Source organism: Parasteatoda tepidariorum, chromosome 9, assembly GCF_982258835.1.
Source record: "Parasteatoda tepidariorum strain Cologne lab strain chromosome 9, Ptep-v5.0, whole genome shotgun sequence".
In the NCBI taxonomy this organism is placed as follows: Eukaryota; Metazoa; Arthropoda; class Arachnida; order Araneae; family Theridiidae; genus Parasteatoda; species Parasteatoda tepidariorum.
In genome coordinates, this window is record NC_141763.1 from 105,235,747 (window position 1) to 105,263,631 (window position 27,885).

A 27,885-nucleotide genomic window follows, 5' to 3' on the forward strand; every position below is an offset into this window, starting at 1 on the left:
TTTTTTTATTATTTTATTTAATAATAGCAGAACATTTTTTTAATTGTAAGGTACAGAATATTTATATCATTGGGAAAAACATAATATATCACACCGAAACATGAAATTTGAGTTAAATTGGTCGAATAGTTCCTGAAAAATCGAATTTCGAAAACGTCGAATATCTAAAATTCGAATTCTTAGGAACTATTTAAACGATTTCATTAAAATTTTGCATTTTTCCATGTCAAATCACATACTTTAAAATGACGTAAAAATTGTATACCTTACAATTCAAACTTTTTTCGACTATTATTAAACAAAATAATAAAAAATAATAAATATTTACTATAATTAATTTTTTACACGGAATTATCTTTGAGTCGATGAATTTTATAATTATGCGCAAAAAGAAAAGCAAAAAATATCGAGATATGGCAAAGTAGGCAAAAAAGAAATTAACATTAAGGGGTCCAAACTTTGAATCGCTCTCCTGACCAATCTATGGGGATTCTTTTTCCCAAATTGCTGCTACGCCCTATGTCATAAGGATCAGAAATCCGAATCCGTTGAAAGAAATGTAGATTAATTCATAGAAAGACGATTTTATGTCTGATTTCTTAACTTAAAATATCGTTTGCACTAATTAATTAACATATTCCAGGTCAACCCCTCGAAATATTAAGTTTGAGTCCTAGAGCGTTAAGACCAAATAATTAGATCAAAATTTCTTCAGGATGTTTCCGTTTTTCATGCACTGTGCATTCTAATATGAATTCACTCTATAATCTAATGATAACTCCACTCAATGTGAATTTTGGTTTAAATACATAACTAATGAGAAATATAATGTTCTCCTTTTGTTTTGAAATATAGAGAAACTTGTGTATGTGGGTCCCATAACCTTAAGTAGTTTTAATTACTCAAATAAAATTCCAAATACCATTTTTAAATACTCAAATTTACTAAATGTCTTTAGTAAATGTGGATAAAAATAAAAATTAAAAAAATAATACCTGTGTAATGCGTCTTTAATATGTCAGACGCTACCAAATGGCTATGGCTCATCTTTCCTTACCTCTCTCTTTACCCATTAAAGTACCAAAACTCCCGCTATGGGAACAACTACTCTTTCTACTGTCTGCTTCCTCTTCATAGATTGGTTTAAATTCTATTAATCTGTCACAAAAAATCCTTGAAATCTTTTATTTATTTTTATGAGAATGAAAATATTCATTGAGCATTCAAATTTTATAATGAAAATAGGCAGAAAATTGTGACCTTCTTCCCCCCGCTCTTTGAACACGATCTTCGAAAATAATTTTCACTATAATTACGGAAAATCTTTAGAAACAAGTCATCTTCAATACCTTTAAAAGATGACTCAAATAGTTTATTACAAGTAGTAAATAATCCCTGCTCATCGATCCATATTTTTAGACTTTTTCGAGGAATAAACTATAAATATAAAACTAATTATCCTTTTTTTTAACAAAATCTTTTATGCTTCGTTACTCGTTCATTATTAAATGCAATAGTTCAAATACAATTGTGTCACTAGGCATAAAGGTGCCTGATGGGTTTTACAGTTAAATTACAGTCCAGTGAAAATAATATTACTTTGTCCATTTGTGATAATAATTTCAAGTGTAACCTATAGTTCAGATAATCTTTAAATACAGTTTTATAGTGATAATGAGACAGTTTAATATTTTTCCCGGACTTTATTGCACTATGTTATCATGATTACTATATTCATTAACAAGTCAGTAATAATAGGTTTTAAGCAACATTAGGATTCGATGGATTTTCTATTTTTAGATAGGATATTTTATTCATCTTCAATCACAAAATTTTTTAAAATGAGTTTTTTGAATGATAAAACAAAATAATGCTTTCCAGCTTCGTATAAATTTTTTCTCCTTTTTAGGAAACAAGTCAATTCAATTTCAGTTCTTATCTCTCAGTGTTACCTTTCCAATCTGTTACCATGATCATGACAACTGAGTGGAACAAAGAATAACACAAGGAATAGACATATGATAATTTGTTTTTAAATATTATTATTTCGAATTCATTGATCAGGTATAACCAGACACAATTTTTTTCTGATATTAACTTAAGAGCATTAAAAATAAAATCTGGTGTTGAAAACAATGATATGAAAGTAACTCACTGATAACCTTAGAAAAAAAAGCAAAAAACAAAAAGTGATAGATCCACGAAAATGATCGACCCTAGTTATAGTCAATTCTTTTTTTTTTTCCCAATGCCCACCTGGATAATGATCTAGGTCATACAGACACCTAGAGGGCAGATTTGTCGGCCACTCTTGCAGGGATACCATATTAGGCGGGTCAACGTTGATCCCACAGTAAGGACATACAGCACAGAGAAGGAAAGAACATCCATGCCTTGCCATGGATTCGAACCCAAAACCTTTCTGATGCAAGGGCAGTTCCCTAACCCCTACGCAGGCCGGTCGGCATAGTCAATTCTTAAGTGCACAAAAAAACCTCAGCCTAAACTATACATACAGTGAGTGTTTGCATTGTGGATATTAATGAAGCATTATAAAAGTGGATTATTTTAAATCAATAACTATTTTCATCTATTTTTGTTTTGTAACTATGATATTGACAACTTTTCTTCTTTACTATTAATTATAGAAATAAGAAATAAATTTAAAAAAATTACTTTTGAATATTCTTGTTTTAGTTAATAATAAATTGCTGTATGAGAGAAAATTCCTCCATTTTTAAATTATTTCATTTCATTATATTTAGTTCATTTAAATAAATAAAGAAAAATATCAATGCTTGTTTAACTAAAATTCAATACTTTGCAATACAAGTACTGACAGTCTTCCCACTCTGTTACCTACTATTTATTAAGTATTGAAGACAATTTTAGTGATTTATAGCGTAAATTTGATTAGAGTATGTAAAATTTCTTTTTAAGTATTAACTTAAAATATAGGAGAGCAATTTTACAAGCTTTCATTAAATAGCAACAGATGGGAAATCATATTATCTTTTATAGTAATTGAAATAATGATGTAGAAAAATATAATTAATACTACTTGTTGGTAACATAATACATGCATCTAATCGATCAAATAACGAACAATGCATACCGAGGCCAGATCATAATGAAGAATTGTGCTGAGATATGTTGGTAACTCAGCTAGAAGCATTAAATATCCGAAATTGTGTCCAAACATAGCAAAAGCAAATGCCCATACAGAAGAGGATGTCAATATTTCTCTCCAAGGTATAGGAAGTTTCTAAAAAAGATTCATTCATCATAAGGCATCATTTAGATATTTTTTTATGATAAAGAAAATGATTTTATACATTTTAAAATCAGAGTTATCAATATTACGAAAATGTTTGAAATATGTGTGAAATATTTAAAGAACAAGTAGTGAAAACTCCTTTTTGCTATCTTTAGTTCAAAAGAAGTAAACTGTTAGTGTTAAAGCGTGTATACAGTAACTGGTCAAATTATTAGACGTACTGTAAGATTTCATGTAAAATCTTTATTATCAGGGGATACTATAAAGCCTCATTGTTTTTACCTATCTGAAACCGGTTTGCACTAGTTTACGTTAGTGTATCCATTGCTAAAATTAGACGATATATAATATAAATTTGACGATAGGACAAATTAGACGATATATTATATAAATATGGAATATTTATTATATCAAACATTATAAAATTATTAGACGCACTGTATTTTTTAAATAATTACATGATTTGCACGAGTTTATGTGCAATACTTTTATATTTAAACATACACGTTATGGGTTTCGATTCAGAAGATTTTTTATATACTTATATACTTCCTGCTCGTATTTATTTTTATCGCATTGGATTACAATGTGTTAACCAATTGATACAGTATCATAAACAAATGCAGACTGTTTTTATCCGAGTGAAAATTATACAGCCGTATGGAGTATCACCTGATAATTATAATTTTACATAAAATCTTTCAGCGTGTCTAATAGTATGGCCAGGGACTGTATATTTACTAAAACAATTCATAAAAAGCTAACTAACATTTGCAGCCATAGTTTGTTGCTTCCAGCTTAAGAAACTGTTTCTTTTTAAATAATATTTTTAGGGTAGAATGAATGGATGAAAGTTCTGGCCTGTTAATGTACGTTCTAAGAGTAAAAAAATGAACAATAGTTTCTAAAATACAGAGACTGGAGAGAGATACATTCATTGCCATACAAATTAGGGCACCTAGAAAGGGTTGTCAAAATGAATTTTACAATTAAGAATCAAATAAAAATGATAGTATCCTTTTTTAACAAATTATTTAGTGGAGCTCGAATAGATGCATATTTATCTATAAATTTGTTATAAACATTAATGGACCCCAGAAATCTTTGCAAAGATTTGTCGTAGGTTTTAATTTTTTAATAACTTCAATATTACTATTATTTGATGTAACAGTGCCGTTTGTTACTTCATACCCCAAAAAGTCAATTTTTTGTTTTAAAAAGGAACATTTAGAAAATTTTAATTTAATATTTTCTTGTCGACATACATCAAAAATTTGTTTAATATGATCTAAATGTTCAGAATAGCTGTTTGAAAAAATAATCATATAGTCAAAATAATTTGCAGCGAATTTAATTTTATGTTTAGTAAGGATTCTACGAATAGTTCCTTGAAAAATGCTTGGCATTTTTCCAGCCAAAAGGTAAAAGCAACCATTCATGCAACCCATTGGGTGTTGCAAATGCTAATTTATCAATTAGAGATTCCATGAGAGGTAACGGTTCAGCGTCCGACTTCGTTACCTGATTTAATTTTCTAAAATCTACACATAAACGAGTTTTTTTATTTTCCTCCTTTACATAAATTTGAAAGAATTATTAATCGAAGAATTTCTTGTTACCTATAACTCAGCCGAAATTCATGAAGTTTTAAGAAATAGGAAAAAACGCACGCATGAATCAGTGCAAGAATATTTTTTTAAAATTAAAAGAAATTGCAATTCAAAATAATGTTGATGAACAATCTTTAATGAAATATTATAATAATGGCATACCCGATACAGTAGATAATAAAGCTATATTATATGGGTCAACTAATTTAAATGATTTCAAAAATAAACTAAGGATATATGACCAAATTTGCACGGATAGAGAAAAAATAAAATACATAATAATTACGTACGTTACAATTCTTCTAAATTACTGGAGCAAAAGGAGGTTAAACTGCATTTAAGTGATTATAAAAATAATGAGAATCAGACGACACATGTGGTGCGAGATTTGTCGCCCAAACCTTGTGAATTTTGTGAAAAAATAGGCATACGAAAAGCATATCAGTGGGGGCAATCCTGTTTAAATAATCCGGCTATAACTAAAAATAAAGCTGGAACATCAAAGACTAAAAAGTATCAATAACTTGTGTCAGGATATATAGAAAGTGAACAATCCGTACAAAAGGATAAAAAAGAAAAGAAAGATAACTCGAGTTGCATGCAAAAATTAATGCTGACAACTGCTAAATAAAATGACAGACAACTGATTTCAAAAAAAAAAAGAAGAAAAAAAATGAAATTTTTTTAAAAAAACCGGAAAATAAAATATATAATCTTTTTATCAGCCCACACGATTATATCCGCAAAAAAGAGTGCTTTCTGATATTGTATCAATTTAGCCAAAACAAAATATATTAATACAATAGTGTGAGGAGCACTCAAAAAAGCTTTTTTACAAAAATTAAAACAAATAAAATAAAACACAATAAGTAAAAATAACACGTAAAAACAGAAAATGAAATAAAATCAAAAGAAATGAAGGTTTTGTTTTCATATTTTGTAATCTGGCAATCAGGTTGCGAAAATAGTTTTAAATCATTCTTGAAAAATTTCCCGTTCATGCAAGTACATCTGATTTCGCTACTCGCTTTAGAGATTTTGTTTTATACTGTTTTTTCAGATTTTGTTTTATACAATTTTTGTACTGTTTTTTCATTTTTATACTGTTTGTTTTATACTGTTTCATTTAAATCAGTTGTCTGTCATTATTTTTTCATTATTATTTCCCCCCCCCCTAATTCATAAGTCTATAATTTTCCTTTGTTTTATCTTCATTTTGAACTTATATATATATATATATATATATATATATATATATATATATATATATATATATATATATATATATATATATATATATATATATATATATATATATATATATATATAAGTAAATTTTTTTACTGCGAGAACTTGGTTCTTATCAAAAATTAGTAGCAATGTTTGAAATCTGGATTTCTAAACTGGATTGTTATTATGTTACTTGGGTAAACTTGTGTGAAGGAGCACTTAAGCTAAGCTTGTGTAGAATTCGCTAGATCAGACCTGCGGATCGGAATACCGAACCTGCGACATCTCATCCTGATATTCTTTCTGCTGTCAGAAACTAACTGCAACTGACGGCAGGATACTGATGTCGTAATTATTCATCGCACATTTTCTCCAGTATATATATGCATCTGTTAAACCACAAAACTACTACTACTCTGTTATACTCTATTTTGAATTTTAATTTGTTTTTAAGTTAGTCACGCAGCTTTTGTGACTCTATCATTTTCCCGGAAAATAAAAGTGTTTATTTTTACCTTCTGATTGTGTTAATGTTGTCTTTGGTTCCGTAAAAATGTAGGAACGCTATTCCTCGTTCCCACACTTGCCTTTTAAAAAATCATATTAATTTCAAAATTCGTAATTTTAGTTAAATGACAGTGTCAACATATTTGTTACTTATTGCAAATTATGTAAAAGAAATTTAGAGAACTTACATAATATTGTTTTAAAGTTTTGGAGATTCAAATAACAAGTAGTAAGAAGACCAAGTGAAGGAACAGCTCTTACCAGTGAAGGAACACAAAATTGCCCAGTAAAGAAACACTTAATTTTGGTTATTTTTCAATGCTGTTTATGAATTTATTAGCCATACAAATATATAAAAACAAGACTATTTATGAAATTGCAACATACAAGTACTTGTAAAATGCTAACTTTTTTCTGTAATCGTGAACTGAAATTAAAGTGATGTTAAATACAAAATAAATTTAAAAAAATCGTTCTTATAATTTGACAGTCAAATCTAAATCATTGTGTCATCCGATGCTGTTTATTATCATTATTATTTTATCACCTTTTCGTTTACTCCTTTTCCTCTTATTTCTTGAAGCTTTTTTTTCTTTTTTAAGTATTTTTTCTTTCCTTTTATTCTCCATATTCTCTTGTTTTAACTTTTCTTTGGATCTTTCAGCTTCTTGAAATTTTTGCCATTTCTCTGAAGTTAGTGCAAAAGGTAATTTATTCGTTTTTCTTCTTATTTGACCTTTCTTTTTATTATCAATATTTGGCCAATGTAAATGGTTCTCCCAAACTTCTTCTGATTTTTCAGCAACATTTCAAGAATACCTTTCTCGAAAATAGACGGGAAAATAGAAAATATCTTGAAGTTTGAGGAAAATCCATCTCTTGTTGACTTATATCTAGAGGATCTTTAGAAGTCCTGATTTTACTTAGAGAATCATTTCTTTTTTCAACTAAGAGAGGATCAGCATGAGGACTCATTTCAAATTCGATATCTAAGATGCATTCATTATCAATTCTAGCTTCAGTTCCTAAGTTTGACTTAACCAAGTGGTCTTCTTTTAATACGTACTTCTTCCATTTTGAATAAAGTACAGGCTCTTGGACATTTCCGATATTAGACTCTTCAGTCAATGCTGCGTTAAAAATTTGCTACTTATCTTGAAGGATTTCTCTCTCAAGCTTCTGAAGAAATTGAGCATCGTTTCTGCTTAACTCTGTTTTTTGTTGATGAGCTTGCTTCTAAATTCTAACATAGTAAAGTAGTTTTTATAAATTATATAATCACGTAGCTATCCTATAATGATAACTTATTAGGAGTTCTTGGTGCAAAAGACAGCGAAAAAATGTTCTATTCAAATTTTTATGATTATATTTAACTAGTTTTCGATTTGTAAGCATAATTTATTAAGTTACCTAACATTTGATGCAACTACACACCCCATTAATAAATATAAATTATAATTTTCTCATAAAATAAGCTATTAAATCAACATTTTGAACTGAAATTATTTCAGGAATTACTCATATAATTTTTAACAAAATTTCGGTTGTCCTCTATATAGCAGAATTACTCATCCTAGAGTCATGTAAAATCATATTTCACACATTACTGCTCATTCACTGGAAGTATTCCCAGTGTAGGAACATGCCTGTTTCCTCACTGGTTAGAAGTTATTTTTTGTCTTTTAAACAGAATTTTGATGTATAATATGCCTAAAAGTACAAGAAAATTAAAAAATTTCTTTTATTTTCATTAACTGGGAAAAAGACCCAGTAAAGGAACACTTGTTCCTTCACTGGTTTTTCATCGTTTGGTGATCCAGTGAATAAACACCCCTTTATCTCAGTGCTTGATTATGCTATGGTGCTTTAAAAAAATAAAACGTAACTTCAATAACTATATTTTGAATTCTTATTTTCACAGTGAGAAAAATAAAACTATTATATGCAATTAATTCCACTTCAAGCATATAAATGCAAATACTCACCTTATAATTTTTTCAACGAAACAAGGTGTTGCAGAGATAATAACAAATTCAAAAATTTTTTCAGAGAAGTCTATTTGACCAGGTAATCCAAAACATTGCTAGATGACTTCCTATTGTTTGGCAGTAAGCCATTGTTACCAATCAATCTAAAGAAAAACGTTCAAATTCTTATTTTTAATCAATATATATGAAATGTTCCTTCACTGGGTGGCGTTCCTTCACTGGTTGGTTTATCCTATATGACTAAAATGATAAATTTTGTGGTGATGTTTTTCTCATTTATATTAAGAATTTATATGATAGTGTGGCGTAACTACCACTACAAATATTTATTCACCATAGCTGTTCTATTTTTCAACCAGACTATTGTCATCCAATACATAGGAAACAATTTATAATCATCCTGCTTAATCGATTCCTTATCGACTAAGAATAATACTACAGAGTATCCCCCCAGTGACACAGAATTATACTCTCTGAAACGACATAATATTTCAAGTAAAATTTTGAATATTACACTATTTAAATTATTGATAAATAATATTTTATACTAAACAGCCTTGTTTAGTTCATAATGTTAATAATAAGCATAAGCTGCCAGTTTTGCTGGAAAGTGTACATGTCTTCCAGACCTAGTCACAATTTTGTCAGGATCCTTAGGAGAATGATCTTTTTCTGTACGTAAGGGTTTGGAAATTCCAGGTTTTACAACCCGTAAGTTTGATTCAACCTTCTCTGTAGTAGGAATCAAATATGCTGGCTTTGCACGGTTTATGGACACAGTAGATTGCCTACCATTTAGTTGAATTGTAAGGTTTTTAGCTGACCGTTTCAAAACCATAAGTGAACCTTGTCAGCGTTCTAAATTTCAAAGACACACCAAAGCTCCTCTAGGAACATTCAGTTTACCTGGTGCTCGATTTCAACAAATACACATCGACATCGTAGGCCCATTACCTTCATCTGATGGTTACAGCTTCTTATTAACTATGATTGATAGATTTTCAAGATGGCCAGAAGCCATACCGATTGTGGACATGCAAGCCAAAACCATCTGTCGAGAAATTTTCCACACTTGGATATCTCGATTCGAGTGCCCTTCGATAATTACAACAGATAAAGGCTCTCAGAAGCGATTATCTTTATATTGTGATTTTTCCGTAATGTTGGGTGAAAACCGAATTCATACGACAGCATACCATTCCATTTCAAATGGCATACTGGAAAGATTTCACCGCCACTTAAAATCATCAATAAAAGCGCATGAAAACTCACTGTGGACAGAAATACTTCCAGTAGTCCTTTTAGGAATTCGTACTGCAGTAAAGGAGGATATCAACGCATCGTGTGCCGAACTGGCATACGGAACAACTCTTCAACGTCCAAGTGACATGCTAGAAACATCCATTATTCCACCATGTGATGACATTTTTGTTGATCGTCTTAGAAACACCATGCGGGAATTGAATCCAATTGCAACATCGGTGCATGGGTGAACTACATTTTACGTAAATCCCTCACTAAGCACTTGTTCTCACGTGAGTGAATTTTGTAAAACCTCCCTTATGTCAACCCTATTCGGGTCCACATAAGGTTTTGGAACTGTCAGCTAAAAACCTTACAATTTATCTAAATGGTAGGCAATCTACTTTGTCCATAGACCGTGTAAATCCAGCATATTTGATTCCTACTACAGAGAAGGTTTAATCAAGCTCACCGGTTGTAAAATCTGGAATTTCCAAATCCTTACGTACAGAACGGGTCACCATTGTGGGGAATTTAATTATCGACTATGTTAACTTGATTCTATCTTGAGGTACCTTTTGATAGATGAAGGCTGACGATTTATAATTCCCCTCCATGGTGATCTGCGGACGTGATAAGAACATGCCGATAGAGGATCCACATTAAATAGTTGATTTGCTTAAAAATATACTGATCAGAGAAAAAGAAAATCCGGTGAAGTAAATAAAGTCTCCCGGTCATAAAACAATAATGAGGAAAGAAAAAATAATGAGCGAAATGCTATAAACAAAAATGAAGAAAAAAAATGAGCGAATTGCCATTAAAAATAATGAAGGGAAAAAATATAAGGAGCAAAATTGATATAAATAAATAAGCAGCATGAATCAACTAGTGGTATCCGTTCATCGAATTCTATCACAGATAAAATTCTGGAAGGGGAGTACTGTGGCATAACTATCACTATAAATATAAAATATCGAATCACTAGTATGTAAGACATGTTAATTTGATTCCATCTTGAGATACCCTTTGATAGATGAAGGTTGACATAGTCTATAATTAAATCTCCTCAATGGTGACCCGCAGACGTGATAAGAACTTGCCAATATTGATGGATAATCCATTGAGGGGATTTAAATATAGACTATGTCAACCTTCATCTATTAAAAGGTAACGTCAGGATGGAATCAAGTTAACATGTCTTATATACTAGTGATTCGATATTTTATATTTATAGGGGTAGTTACGCCACATTAAATATTTGCTAACCTTCTGAATAAGCTTATCTTGTATTAAGGTGATAAAACAACACTTCAATAGTAAAGTTCTTTTTTTAAGGCCGTTAGCTTGTTTTTGACCATTTTGGGCTTCCTTTTATAATAAAAAAGACAAATCACAACTCCTTTTCCTGTCTATGAAAAAAAGCCTAAAAACACCCATTTGCTTTAACTTTGGTTTTGCTGTTGTTATAGAATTTTAAGACTTTTAGTATTAAATTCAAATAAATATGTAACTCAGCATAAAACAAAATAGTTTGAATTATTTCATGAAATTTTGAAAATGTCTCTGCTTCTCTCTCTCCTAATTAAATTTTTATTTCTATTTTAAATTTTATCTCTCCAAGTGCAATTTTTTTAATTTCCTATAGATTTATTTTTTTGCATTTAAAAAAAATTGAAAATAGGGGAATTTTATCGTTATCGTTCATAACCCTCCTCTTGACAGAAAAAAATATGCAAATCCCAAACTACGAAACTTCTGTACTTGAAAAATATTTTAACGACTGCTTTATGTTCTTCGCTGTGCACATTATTTTAAACTGACGATGTTCTAGTATGTTACAGGTGTCGTTCACGCATGTCTGATTAAGTAATGTGACTGAATCTGTAAGATCAATTGAATTTGGCTCATCTATATGAAAATTTATACTATTTCATAATGTCTCGAACCTTATTAGATTGGTCTTCTTGGTTTTGTTCTATGTAGATCTGTTCTTGTTTAGAGATTGTTGGATGCACTCCAGGTGTTTCATGCATTAAAGAAAACCAAAATATGCACCAAATGACGCCAGCTCCACCTGGCGAGTAAAAGAAAAATACTAATGGAAGTAGTTTTAAAGGTATTGCAAATACCCGCAATAAATTCACTGTAATAAAAAAATAAAGAAAACATGGGAAAAAATGAAGATTGTTTAAAGGGCAATAAATTTTTTTTATTCAAAAATCTAAAGCTTAAAAAATATTTAAAATAAAATATATATATATATATAGACAAAAGCAGGAAAACAAAATAAGGAAGAGATATAATCTCGTCACATAAAAAAAACTAAAACATACGAATAAATCCGAAAGAGTTATTTCTGATATTGTATTAATATAGCCAATGCAAAATGTATCAATATAATAGTGTAAGGAACACCAAAAAAATTGAAACGCAAACAGAACTTATTAAGCAAAAAATGTAAAATAAGACAAGAAATGCAAAATAAAACAATCAAGTAAAAAATGGAAAATAAGAGTAATACAGAATGAAACTCAAAATAGAATATATAAAGTGAGTAGATAATTCAACCAGAGTTGCTTGCATTGTGTATAGTGTTAAACTGTTTCATAAATACATTAACTCTTTAAATCAATCTTAAAATAGTTTCTAGTTCATTAGCATGATCCGAAGAGAACAAAAACAGAAAATTTCACTTATGCAGTGTGTCTATGAAGTTTTATTACATTCCTTAATTACAAACTTTCGTTTGCCTATTACTTTGTCGTAATACGAAAAATATCTTTTTGAAAGAAATGTGTTGTAAGTTGATAATATCTAACATGGTTACCTCTTAAATTAGATGGAAAAGAAACCCGATGATGATGCATAATTTCAGATCAAAATGTAACTATTTATTTTATTTATATCTTTTGGTAAACAAAAATTGCTTAATTTTACGAAAATAATTTGAAAAGATATAATTTTTTTCTTTTTGAAAAAAGTACAGGAGAGAGTATGAAAATTTTGATGGTTAATTAATTACGCTTCTTTGCAGAACTAATTTTTTGAATAGAATTGTACTCACCAAAAAGGTAGAAAACAGAAGGCCACCCACCCAACTTATCTGAACTACAAAGCAATCCAGATAAGGTCAAGGCCAACACATCACCAATCATAATCCCTGTAAAAATAATAGTTGATACTCTGCTTCTTTCCATTTTTGGTGCCCATTTGCTTATGGCAACATTAATCGATGGCGAAGTAACACCCTGCAAAATGAAATTTTAAAAGAATTACGAAAATTCACCACATAATGCATATTTTAAATTTTCACTGAACCTTTACCCATTATATACCAAAGATTCCACATTTTTTTAAACAAAAAGAGAAAAAGAAAGATAGAATAATTACTTAAGTGTTTTATTCTTAGCATTTATTTTTCAAACTTCTAATTCTTTTATTCTTAAAATCCACCATAATGTATTATTTATATTAATAACTTTATATTGATCAAAACTCAATCTGTTTCAATTTTTTCATACTAAAAGTGGTAGCTTGTAATAGAAAGTATAAACATTGTTTAAGCGTCAGTTTTTTTAAAAAAAATAGAACAAAACTAGCAAGGTATATTTTAATTTTGCTGAAATTTCCAGGCTATGTTATTTATGTAAAACATGTGCTTAGACTCATTTTTTTATAGAACATTTTTTCTTGAAGTTTTGGGGATCAAAACTGAAGGTTTTGTACCGAATCAAGATGTACTGAGGAGACAGACGTTCCAAAATCATCAACTTCTCCTTTTTTTCTCTTTGAAGATCTCTTTTACTGTTTTGATATTACTGCTAATATTAGATGGTAATTTCCCCCTAGGTCTCTTTTTACAACTCCTATAGTCTTTAGAAATTTTGAGAAATTGCGTCAATTTACATGTGGTAATACTGTTTGCGTTTTATTCAAACATTTTCGAATTAAGGCTTTTTTCTTATTCTTTGCCCCTCAAAATCTACTCATGATATTGGTAAACCATAAAGGTACGCATTTCAATGAATATATACTAATGCGTATTAGTAATAAGTTATTAGTGTAAATAGCAGCATACCGAATTTCATTTGAGGGCTTTCCCGTCGGATTTCAGCACTGAACGTATCTGTGTTTAGCGGATTTTACTCAAGTCGCAAATTACATGTTTTAGTTATGCATAACCTTAGAAACTGTGACAGTAGAAAATACATTCTATATAAAGAAATGCATTTCAACTCTATGTTACTTAAAGAATAGTGATTGGTATAAAAGGATTGGACGAGAGCATGTTTTTTTTTTTTTTTGGTCTGATTTCGTAACTTGAAATATCGTTTCCAAGAATATTTTAAAACATTTAATGTTAGTTTCTCAAATCATTAGGATCACATTTTATTTCGTTAAAATACAATTCAAAAGTTATTAAGGTGTTCACTTTTTCATTTTATGTACTATACACGATGTGTACTTAAGCATCTAAGAGCAACAAAACTTAAGCACAGAGTTAAGCAATTGCTCTCCTGTTATGAAGGTTCTTCCCGTATAGTGAAGTTGTTGTCCAAGTGATGCGCCACTTACCTGAGAGAAAGGAAAAAATGGAGCTAGTTCGCCTGCCTACAACTTATCTACTCAATTTTGAATTAACATAAAACACTAATAGCTTATTATGAGCACTTGAAGAATTTTTTGATTCTTTTATTTAAAGTGCTTATTCAAACGATCTATTTTATTGATTTAACTTTAGCAATATTTTTTTCAGATTTGTTTTGAATCAATTTTTTTTAGATTTATTTTTCTGTTTCATGCTTAGTAGATTGACTGAGCTGAAAACTTACATCAGCTAATCCTTGAAGCACTCTGACACAAATAAATGCAGTTGTTCCTAAGCTTGCAGCTAAAGGAGATAACAGTGAAAAGACTGATGTCGCCAGTACACCACCTCCGAATACCCATTTGGCCCCAATCTTTTCAGCCAATACTCCTCCAGGTATTTGAGTCGTTACATATCCATAATAGTAAGAGCCTAGAATCCACCCTTGGGTTTTAGAATTCCAGTTGTATTTTTCACCCTTCAAAAGATTTTGTTTTTAGTAATTCTGTCAGCAATAAATTTACTATAAATTAAAGAGAATAAATATAACAGTGACGTCAATACAGAGAATTACATTTATTAAAATGGGAAATCTCTTACTTTATAATTCATGACTTCATTGGAAGATTGTCGATCTTGAATGAGGTTAGGACATTCTGCGTTAATGGCCTTTTCATTTATTGCTGTATGATTTACCATAGCCACTATAGCCACGCTAAGATTGACTCTCATGGCAAATACATTTAGAATACCCAGACAGCCTAGGATGACAACTATGTATCTCTTCGGAATGTAAACTTTTCTCAAATCTGAAATTAAAATCTTTATGTATGCATAATGTGGCAAGCTCGGTCACCCAATCAAATAAAATCGGCAAAGAAGCTGCTTATACTCTTATTTAAGGATAATTGTTGTCAAACATTTAGCTAATTTAGGTTAATTAGAGGTTGAAATAAGCACAAGTAGCAAGACAATGAACCTATAGTTATAACGGTGTACAAAAACGATGAGAGACATCTTTCACTTTTCCTTTGCGTGAGTTTACATGATATAATAGAGAAACATTTATTGAAGAACATGCAATAAAATGAGCTTTAGATTAAAAAGAACTGTAGGCTAAGTAGCGTCACTAATATTTTATCTTTTAAGTAACTGAAAAAGAAAAAAAAGTCTACAATTTAATGTATAACAATATCAAACACACATACGTGATAAATTCATTTATCAAGCATCCCTCTCTAATGGACTAATGGAAAATGCTGCGTGATCTTTAGAATCCGGCACTGAACTTGGCTTTTCTTCAGTAACATACATATACAGGTATTTTGAATCCTCTGTCCATTACTAATAAGTCTATTATGAAAGCAGTGAAAATTGTGAATAGAAATTTTGGAATGTAATTACAAAAGTTGTCAACAGATGACGTTGCAACCTTCACAAAGTTCTTGCAAAGAATACAAATGCCATAGAGCAGCAATCCAATCTGTGATATTCCAGTGCCAAAAGCAGGCGTGGTTCAACAAAATGCACGGCTTAAACCACTTAACGATAAACTTATTTCTCGTTTTAATGCTAAAAACTGATAACGCTCGTAATCAATGGCACCATCTGTCACCCTTGCAATTAAATTGTAAAATTTATGTATAAAATTTCTATAGCTTTCACACTAAGCATACGATAATCCGAAATTTTAAAATCAATCACTCCTCCGTCGGGCACCCTGTATAAATGATTCTGAAATTATAAAAGAAATGGATGAGTCATCGTTATATATTGTTGACGATGTCAGACAGACACTTACGTTTATACAGAACACTTGTATCCACCAGCAATAACAACCCCACGCCACCCTGGCGAGGAGGTGCATAGACGATGAAGGAGGGCTCGCGCTCCAAGAAAAATATTAACACTATGAATTAAAATAAAAAAGTTTTTCTTCTGATTAATAGTTTTCTTTTAATTCACTGTTTTTCCTATACTTTCTGAATGAAATATTCATTAATACATCACATGATAAATAATTAATATCTCACCCACCTTCTTTTGTTTGACCACAGTACTCCTCCAGTAGCGCAATATACGGACTGATTTATTTCATTTTGCGAAGATGTAAACGATAACTGTGATAAATTTGTTATTACCGCCAAACTGACGTTTGCTTCGAATGTTCGAGTCGGTCAAACCAACGGAGATGTATTTGAAAGATTCTTCCATTTGTCCATACACTTTAACCGCTAGAAATCACATCATTAAGTTTTTCAATGATTTCATTTTTATATTTTTTCGAGTTTTGCATTCAAGATGAATAAAAAGTAAATATCTAGGGCAAAGCTTCGCAAAAGAAAAAGGAGAAAAATTTCAAAATAATAAAAAAAATTTTTAACTTTGTTTGAAGAAAATGTTGTTACCGAAGAAATATGAATAAATCTAATATGCCGTAACTTATGACATCAGAAAAATCAAAAGATGAAGCGTTAACAATAAAAAAAAATTCCGATTGTGTGGATTTTTTAAAGAAATCAACAATGAGACAGAGTATTTGCCTGTGGCACCAGAATACAAATTTGCAGACAAGGTGCGCGGAATAACCACGAGAGGGCTTCTGCTGTCATAGGAAATTGTTGCCCATACCCTAACTCCAGGTGAAAGACCAGTGTGACGAGGCCGAGGACAGATCTATAGAAGGCGCTCACCAGGCCTCCTTCTAATCAATATACTGCTATCACAGATACGAAGGAAAACCAACTTTCATTAGAAAACACAATAGATCTCCACTTTGACCTCCAGTGAGCTTTAACTCGACCCCACTCTCGTCGTAAACGGCAGGGGTTTGGAGTGAGTGGAATGCAAGCTACAGAGCGTCTTGCTCGGAGCTGAACTTGAAGTAGCCCATTTGCAGCCCAATTCACTGTGTGACTGCAGTGCAAACTGCAGCTCGAATTTCTGAAGCAGAAGCAGTACGATGTGCCGCAGTCATACTCTGTATACATTAGTCTTCCTTCTGAGTAGTGCCAGGTGGCCTACCAGAATTCGATCCTCTTGAAGCAGTACCTTTCCTTGTTCCCTTGATCACTGCTGCCAACAATCATGCAAAGTGGAGCCGTGGGGACTGAGTCCGCCTTCCAGTGAGGTGAACCGGGCTCGAATCCCAGCAATGGCTGGTCGATACGATTTTCTCACCGGCTCGTACCATAGTGCTGACGCAAAATATCCTCAAAGGATCATGAGCTGACGTCCTCTTGTAGTCAGGCTAACCGTGGGAGGTTTTCGTGCCTTTTTTTCTCCATGTAACGCAGGCGTGGGTTAGTTAAATCAAAAAATCCTCTCCGAAGGTAAATTTTTCCCAATACATGATCAAGGAGTTCTCTTGTCTTCTGGATTAGGTTCAAAATAACAAGACTACGCAGCTGAACATTGGTAGTCGTAAACCCAAACATTGAGTCGACTGTTCAACGACGGCTAAAAAATAAGATTTAAAAATCATATACAGTGAATATATATCTCCTCAACATTTTTGCAAATATCGCGGGAAAAAATCCACTTTCTCACAGCCCTATTACACGACCACGTTCAAAGTCAGTGTTGTTGTTGTTCATTTACGTCGTACTAGAGCTGCGCGATGGGTTATTGGCGACGGTCTGGGAAACATCCCTGAGGATGATCCGAAGACATGCCATCACAATTTTGATCCTCTGCAGAGGGGATGGCACCCCCGCTTCAGTAGCCCGACGACCTGCTCGCGAAGTCGAGCACTTTACGGTAGAACAGTTTAACGAGGACCAATACCGCACACCCTCGGTCCCTACGCAGACTGGACCAAGTGGTCACCCACCCGCACACTGACCGCAACCAGTGATGCTTGACTTCGGTGATCTGCTGGGAACCGTGTCCTAACGATCAGTCCACTGCGGGACTCAAAGTCAGTGAGCTGTTATTAATGACTTCTTGACTAACTGCAACTCACTATGTCAAAATTCAACGAAAAATAACGCTTACGAACTGTAGAGCACGTATTTAAAGTTGCCATGATTTACGTGTTCATAATGGCGCTACTAGCAGTTTTTGTGCCAAGTCTGAATAGACATCATCTTTTAGTTGTATAAACAAGTCTATTAAATTTAGTTTATCTAGCACAACTTTTTCCGTCAGTGAGCCGTCCGCCTCCAGCTACAATACTTGAATATCCGCTGTATAAATTATCGTGTAAAATAACAAATGTTTAAAAAATGAAGTATTTTTAAAATTTTCAATAAAAATATTAAAATGTTGCATTTGTCTTCTTATATCTTAATTTTCTCACTTTCAGCATCAGCGTAAACATGAGCATATAAAATAAAGATATTTACAGACCTGTATTTTACATAATCATCACCTTTATGCTATATCAATAGTTTATGTGCTGGAATTTTCCCACATCATTGTATAAATAGTTCGTATTTAAAACAAAATAAGTTAGAAAAATTTCGTAAAAAAGTAATTAAAATTACAATATAAAATTAGAATTTCGAGAAAAAAATCGTTGTTAAGTTTATAAATAAATCTGGCCTATTCAGCATGCCCTTTTAACTTTGTAGTTGCGCTGTCTGTCGGATTTCTCACTGCACTGTGAAATTTGTTGTGTAATATCTCTCCGAGTTTTTTGTTGTACAACTCAAAAAAATTGTGTTAAGGAACATTTTTTTCAAGTTAACATCAAATAAAGCTTTCATATACAATTCAAAAGAATAAAATTTAAATTTAAGCCTAAAACTCTTCTAATGCGGAATGTTTACACCCCGCTCACGTGCTTTCACACCATACGTTAAATTATTTCCCTTTCGAAAACACCAATTTAGTAGCACTTTCGATATCGTCTGTAGATTTTGCACGCTCCTACAACAGTGCGAGAAAATCACATTAAAAAAAAAGCGCTTAAGTGCTGAATTCTAACCACTTATTAGATCACTATAAAATTAATAAAAAACTGGACGTGAGAGAGAAATGAATTAAAATACTCAATTATTTGATTATGTAATTTTTTGTAAACGTTTTTAATAATAAAGAAAATTTACCTGACAAATCCATTTTTTACTTATTGTTATTTCATCTAGGCGCGATTGAAAAATGTGTTTTCAGATTTGTAAGTCAGTTGGTGTTCTAAGTTTCATAAAACTTAAGAAACTAGCGAAAAACACCTACGTAACTAAAATGAAATTCTATGCAAAGCTTTTTTTTAACTTTTATGACTATGTATGTCATTTAAATAGTTTATGATCATTTTGTTCGAATTTCATCTTTCGAGAACGGAAAACATGCTGTGTCATTCTTATCGTAACTTGATATTTATCTGAAAGATATATTAGGTAAGCAAATATTTATTTTTCTTTTGCAAAATTTTAGTTATTTTTGTAAGCATATCTAACAACATTAACTGCTCAAAACTTCTTGAACCTTTCTCGCCTTTTTGCAAAATAATTTCTCCTCAGAATTCTATATTTTTTTAAAATAAATACTTCCTACTTGTGTCAATTTTGAACAAAGAATATTACAATTTACTTTCGAATAATAATTTTTTCGTAAAATAGTAAGCAAAAATAAGTGCTCCCTTTTGTTAAAATAAAGCATCATAAGCAATTATGCAATGAACAAATTACAATTATTTTCAAACAAATTAAACCTCAGAAATTAATATTTTTTAAAACATAACATATTTAACATAAGTACCTTAAATTTTCATATTTTTGTAAAGTTGGACCCAAAATTAAGTGTTTTATTCAATGAAATAGTAGACCTGTTTTTAATGATGGAAAAAACATTTTTAAAAAATTTTAAAGACTCAATTCTATGAAATTATAAAATATTTCAGATAAATATTGTTTACTTGCGTATATATTTAAATTTTTTGCCCTAGAGTAAAAAATTTTTATGAAAATAGCCACGAAGAATAGGTCTCTGTAAAAGCAGCTTTTTTGTAATGATACAGCAAACACATTAAAATATTTTTTTTTTTTTTAAATTTGCATCGTTGAGTAACGATGGTTGAAAAATGAGTAATAATGAGTTTGAAGTATTATATAGAAGTATTATAAATCTCGAGAAATTTTTAAGTGAATTGAAAATTTTTTGCACTCAATTATGAAATTCATTTAACCAAAGATAATTCCATACAAAAAGTAACTTTATATATATATATATATATATATATATATATATATATATATATGAGCAATTCTACAAATAAACGTCAATTAGGCGGCCAAAGAAAAATTAAAAATTTTTGGGGGGGCACACTATTTCTACATGATTTGTTTTCTTTTTTACACCCTAAAAAGGCAAGAAAAAATCGTGAACATGGAAATTTTTCTTTGTGACATACTTTAAATGTGACATACTCTTTCTGACATACTCAGATAAATCTGAGCCATTTATTCAGATAAAACGATTTTTACATAAATATAATATTATTATAATGTCTCTCTAACATGTATTTATAGAGATTTCGTACTATAAGATTATATTTTAGTATAAAAAAAAAAAATTAAAAAATTTAATCAAAGTTCCAAAATTGAAAAAATCGGATAAAATTTAAAATTGGTATTTTGTCATTTAAAGTATGTCACAAAGAAAAAATTTCATGTTTAATATTTTTCTTGCCTTTTTAGGGTGTAAAAAAGAAGAAAATTCATGCAGAAATAGCATGCCCCCCCCCCAAAAAAAAACATTAAATTTTTGCTTGGCCGCCTAATTTGCGTTTATTTGCAGAATTGCTCATATCGTCGCTTTGAAACTAACCGTAGTAAATCGAAAAATGAGATATTTGGGTCATTTTGTGTAAAAAAAAAAATCACCCTTTTAGAGAAATAAAGTGTTATCTTCATAGTTCCATAAAATTAATTTAGAGAGCAGATAAATCGTTATCGCATTGGCGCGATTAGCATTAGCGCGGAAAGTTAGAAATTGCTCTCCTGAAAAACTTGCTTTTTTGAGTTACCACGGTTTAGTTTCAAAGTGAAGATATGAGCAATTCTACAAATAAACGCCAATTTTTATGCTAAAATATAATATTATAGTATGAAATCTCTATAAATACATTTTAGAGAGTATAATAATATTATATTTATGTAAAAATCGTTTTATCTGAATAAATGGTTCAGATTTATCTGAGTATGTTAGAAGGAGTATGTCACATTTAAAGTATGTCACAAAGAAAAAATATCATGTTCGCGATTTTTTCTTGCCTTTTTAGGGTGTAAAAAAGAAAAAAATTCATGTAGAAATAGTGTGCCCCCCCCCCCCAAATTTTTTTTTTTGGCCGCCTAATTGGCGTTTACTTGTAGAATTGCTCATATTTATATATATATATATATATGTATATATATATATATATATATATATATATATATATATATATATATATATATATATATATATATATATATATATATATATATATATATATATATATATATATATATATATATATATATATATATATATATATATATATTTATAATATTTTATTACATTAGTTGAAAAAATTTGAATAGTAATGTTCACAAATTTTGACATCATTTCAAAGAATATAATTTTAAAAAGCAAAATATAAAATTTAAGTGAAATTGGTCTCATAGTTCTTGAGAAATCGAATTTAAAAAAAAAAGTATTTTAAAAATTCGATTTCTCAGGAACTATTTGACTGATTTCACTCAAATTTCATATTTTGCCACGCAAAGTCATATTCTTTAAAATGATGCAAAATTTGTTCGCCTTACAATTCAAAAATACTTTGACTAATATTTAAACAAATTATAATATTTACATTTAATTTTTGCTTGGAATTACCTTTGGATAAATGTTTTTTTTTCTAATTGTGCTCAAGAAGTTTTCAATTAGCGTGCAAATTTCTCGAGATAAGGTGAAATACGCAAAAAGTAAAATTTATATTAAAGGATTCAAACTTTGGACTGATCTAATGACCAAACTATTGAGACTCTATTTCCCAGATGGCTGCTACCTCCTATATTTTGGGGGTAAAAAATTTGAATCCACCGAAAAAATGGCATGTTCATTCAGAGAAAGTACGTTTTTGTGGCTGATTTCGTAACTTAAAATATAGCGTGCACTAATTAATTAGCGCATTTGAGGTTACTCGTTTGAATCATTAAGAATAAGTCCTAGAACGTGAAAATCCAATCATTGATTAAATTATTGGATTATTAAGGGGGTGTTCTGTACGTTTTTTATTTTGTGAACTGTACATTTAACGCGTTAAGTCAACTGAACTTTAGAACATTAAACTTAAAATCTATTACTATTCAGTAATATGTATATTACGTCTACATATTATTGAAATTATGCTAGTAACAGAGAAAAGTAATTTACTTTTTTAAAACTTTATTTTATTAGAATACAGAAAACATAATGACAATATTTTAAATGGCTACCTTATAAAAAATGGAACATCCAGAGTACCACGGGAACCATTGCTGCAACAGAAATAATTTAATACAATTATTATGGTAACAAAATGAAAATAAAAGCTGAAACAATATTAAACTGTTTGACTTTTACTCAAAAGAAATTTTTTAAACTGTGTGTTAGATATGCTGTGCTTTTTCTGAAAGATTTTCTTAAGAAAAAAACTCTGAAGAAAATCTAAAGGTATTTACTCACTCCATAAGCTTACTTTTTCTTCAAATTATCTACAGAATTATTTACTATTAAAAAAAAATTTTCTTCAAAATTCTATAAAAATTTACTAACTACTACTATCGATCTTGAGAGATGGGAACAGTGGCGTATCTAGGGTATGGCAAGTATGGCGAATGCCATGGGCGCATTATTTCAAAAAGGCGCAAAATCAATCAACATCAACGATTATTTTTTTAATTAAAAATTTTACTAATTTTTTTTTCAAGTTATGGCAGAATTAAAAAAAGCATCCAACATTTAACCTTTCCTCGAGGGCTCGAAAAGAAGACATCGAGGTCTTTCGAGGAACTCTTTATAACTGGGGGAGTGAAATATGAAAGGGAACCGCTAATAATAAAAACAAAGTAGGTGACGAGCGTTAAGCAATTTTAACCTCCCACTGTTTTTCATTTTTTTAATAACTTCGTTTGAAAACTCATAGACCACCTCAGTTAGGGATAATAGGAGGGCCAAGGTTTCCAGCGCTTTTACATAACTCGAAAAGCGCGAGAAATCTAAGTTGTTATATTGGATTCAACATTAAAAAAAAATGGGGGAAATAAGAAGAAAAAAAAACATTCCACATAACTTTAAACAACTTGACGTCTGTGTAATAACAATTCATACACGTTTCTGCAATCATTCACTAGACACTTTTTCTTTCATTATACTTTCAAGTTGAGCAACAGAGGATTCGAAATAAATAAAAAAAACTTTACATTCATGAATACATTCAAGATAAATACTAAAATAAATCAGTAATTAAAAGTAGCTTTTTCGTTTCTACTACTATATTTACGATGATTTCGGCAAAAACCAAATTTTAATTATAATATCGTAATTTAAAGAATAATGCAGAGTTTTTAATAATTATAATTATAACTCTCTTTACTAACTTTTTGATACTTTCCAATAAAAATATTTTTAATTTCAGAGAATTTCCTAAATATTTTAATGTCGATCAAAATCCTTTGACAAAAAGACTTTTAGCCCCATATTTAATTTTATAACCGTCGTTGAACAGCCGACCTAATTCCGTAGCCTTGTAATTTTGAACCCAATCCAGAAGACAAGGGAACTCCTATATCGAGAAATGGGAGAAATTTGCCTTCGTGGAGCTAACCCGCATTTGCGTTACATGGAGAGGAAGGCCACGAGAATCTCTCACGGTTAGCCTGACGGGACTGGAACTCTAACCCATGATCCGTCTACAACTGAGGATATTTCCATGATATTTCACGTCAGCACTGTGGTCGGTGCGAGCCGGGTGCGGAATTCGTATCAACTGGGATTCGAACTCGGTTCGCCTCATTGCAAGGCGAACGCTCTATCCCCTGAGCCATCGCGGCTCCTATATTTAAATTAAAAGGAATTTAAACTTATTTTTTTCTAAAATGTAGCTTCTTATTGCTTCACGATACGTCAAAGCTGTAGTAGAAAGAATTTAAGTTATCGCTGATAAAATGAAAAGACAAAATGTAAGCTCATTATTTATTATAGAAAATTACAGGGAATTTTATTTATTTTATTTTTTTAGTGCATTATTAATTTCATTTTTTCTACTAAAAACGAAAAATAAAGCACAAACTTAACGTGAAATTTTTTGAGGAAAACGAAAAAAAAAAAAATTTTTTTTCCAGGTATAAACGATGATAAAATAAACAGTTTAATAATGTTCATTCAGAAGGGTTATTCACGAGTAAGAGTTATAAATATTGAAGTTCCCAATATTATAAACAAGCAAGACATTATTTATAAGACTTTATTGAAACTGTAACTCAGAGTCAAACTATAATATTGCACAAGAGAAAAAAAAAAAAAAACACTAAAATAGCCACAAAAAATCATGGTTACATATAAAAGTAAAATAATTAACTTAATAGCATAATTTAGATTACAAAAGTATGGAATATGTACTAGCATTAAGAATGTATATTGTAGAATTGTATTGAATGTGTATTGTAGTACTATGTATGATGTTATAGCTCTTGAGTAGCAAATATATAGATATAAGTCAATGCCTTTTTCCTCGGCAATACATAGCGTATTTGTTTAAAATCGTGTCCTTTTTTATAATAAGATGATAAAAACAGAAAACAAATCCTAAAAATAATATTTATTGATTTCGTTTATTTAAAATAGTTTACTTAGACAGTCAATTAAATTTAAAATAATTTATTTGGAAAAAATGCTTTTCGACTTAGATTATTTGATATTATTTATGTATAATTGAAAATGCTATACGTTAAATATAAATTATAATAATATAAGCTGAATCTTTAAATTTAAAATATTTATCTATATGAAAAAATTAGTAGTACAACAGACTAAAAAAATGAAAGGCGAACGAAAGAAACTTTGGAAGTTCAAAAGTTGGTGACAAACGTAAAGAAATTTTTCTCCCCTTATCTTAAGGAAAGTGAGACCTCCAGTTAAAAGAACGATTTTCGGGGGAGGAAATGAATGGAACCCCTTCAGGCAGAAAAACCAGATGGCCAGATGGTGATGACCAGAGGACAGAGAGATGTGAAAACCATGGGGTGTCCCAGTCTTGCTTAGACTAATTATTCTGTAGTGAAATGCTTGTAAATCTTAAATTTTATCAGGGGTTAAAATCTCTTTGAAAAACGTTTTCGGAATTTGCTGAATAGATTTCAAGTAGAGCCCCTTCTATAAATTAGCGTAAATTCTTCCTCAACAGGAGATTTTTACCACCCATGGTGGGAATCACCGCCACTAAAGTGTGAAATACTAAAAATAGGAGTTTCCTCTGATGACTCGCTCTACAAATAATTTAAGCCAATGGAACGATTTAATAATGAATACTTTCCAATATTTTGAAAAATAAAGGGCAGGCGTTATAAGTAGTTAGGTGCTCATACAAAAAATTCTGCTCGTTTTAGTTAATGTTTCAAGATTTAAGCCAAGAAAATCAAATATTTAAAGTCCTTAGATTTTTATAATCTATTTTGATGCAGCTTCTGGACTTTTATAGTTGGTTCATAGATTTAAGAAAACAACGTGTACTACAAGGATTTTCTTTGATTGTAAGTAATCATTTCCTAAATATTTAAATTAATGCATTATACTTAAATTATTAATACCGTTATATGCGTTCGTTATATTTTCTAGAAATGATGTCGATATGCAGGGATGTAAGATTTCTCCGAAATATTTTATTAAGTGGTAGAGAGTTAAAAACTAAACCTTGCAAAATTTTAGATGATATTGGTAAAATTTGAAATTCTTACCACAAGGTAACTGGAGTAAAATTGTATTTCATGGAAAATTTCGAATTATACATGCGTAGTGGCGGAAAATATAATTTTAAATCAGATTTACATAAACCAAGAATAAAACATCAAAACATAAATTTTGCTACCACTAGAAAGAAGTTCCCCATTAAGTTGCAAGTTAGCATCTCTGTATGTGTAGATCGAGTGGGACTTAGAATTTATAATATTTTTTTAGTTTTTATTGTTACTGTTTTATGACAGTACATTTAATATGCACATAGATTTTTTGTATTAATAATTATATATTGTATAATTAAATACTCGTTAATGCATTATAATTATAAATAATATGTAATAAAAAAAGCAACGAATGTTAAAATTTCTAATGTTAGTGGGAATATATTTTCTTAATTTTCCTGAAAAATAATTGCGATAAGTAAATAATTTTGCGTTTATTACGTAACATTCATTACGTTCAGCAAATAGTTTCCAACAACCGATAAATGTTTCTCTTTCTATTCATAAATAGATAGATTTTGAGTTTAACCACTTGTTTTTTTTCCTTCTTTTCTTTGAAGGGTTATATTAAGGGGTAGACGGAAAAAAAGGTCCCGGAAATAAAGGTACGGAAAAAAAGGTCCCGGAAAAAAAGGTACCTGGAAAAAAAGGTACGGAAAAAAGGGTCCCTGGAAAAAAAGGTCCCGGAAAAAAAGGTCCCGTTAAAAAAGGTACCTCCATAGGGAAAATCTGTAGGGATATTTCCCCTCTCGCTTTCTGAGCAACATGAATGCTTCTCGCTGTTTCAATGAATAATCTTTTTATCTGTAATAATTCAGATTAGATCATTGAGGTAACGAGAAGGGTAAGGGGGCGACTTTACACATTGTCGACTCCCGGGCACCTCCACTCGCCGCGGTTTTATTTGTCAACTGTTTCACCGCCTTATCTAGTAACCCTCACTCAGAGGCAACCCTACGCTCGCCTCAATACAGCACTCGCAAAAGTCATAAATGAATCTTCGCGCTCATGGATATTTTTAAAAGTTGCTTGTTGAATTAAGTTAAAATTTTATCCTCGTTTAAGACTAGAAAAATTCAAATAACGAGAACAAAATACTTCGTCCTTCTTTAAAGAAAGAGGAAGAAAAATTTACATACACACAATTATTTCAGTTAATTACATACATATTTCGATTAAAAAAATTTTCAAATAGAAACTATTCTTGTAAATTAAATAAAAATCTGGAGTAATAAAATAGTCAATTTATTCTGAATAATCAATTTCTTTTGAATATCTTAATCAATAAACAAAGTTTAAAAAAATAATTCCCTATAGAAATCATCACATTATTAAGTGTACATATTTTTAAAGATAAAAGTATTAAAAAGAATTTTTACTCAGTTTGAAAAATAATTATTTTCATTTCCTTCATTTTTACCAGGTTTTATCAATTATTTCTATTTTGGAAAAAATATGTATTCTTCAAAATGCTTACAATATCTTAAAAAAATTGCATATATTTTATACTGAACAA

General features: G+C 30.3%; 1 protein-coding gene across 3 annotated transcripts in view; it reads right to left on the reverse strand.

The window, feature by feature from the left end:
- The window catches only part of LOC107447802 (sialin), a 109,757-nt gene that overhangs the window by 15,069 nt on the left and 66,803 nt on the right, over nt 1-27,885 (reverse strand). For 2 of the 3 annotated variants that reach the window (XM_071186307.1, XM_071186306.1), the window contains exons 2-7: nt 22,869-22,910; nt 15,046-15,254; nt 14,690-14,923; nt 12,922-13,105; nt 11,804-11,931; nt 3,116-3,265 (exon numbers count right to left, since the gene is read on the reverse strand). In XM_071186307.1, coding sequence (XP_071042408.1) covers nt 3,116-3,265; nt 11,804-11,931; nt 12,922-13,105; nt 14,690-14,923; nt 15,046-15,177 — 828 coding nt within the window. In that variant the 5' untranslated portion in view covers nt 15,178-15,254; nt 22,869-22,910. Of the gene's footprint in view, nt 1-3,115; nt 3,266-11,803; nt 11,932-12,921; nt 13,106-14,689; nt 14,924-15,045; nt 15,255-19,496; nt 19,652-22,868; nt 22,911-27,885 lie in introns of those variants that run through there. The other variant, XM_016062828.5, reaches the window with a different exon arrangement.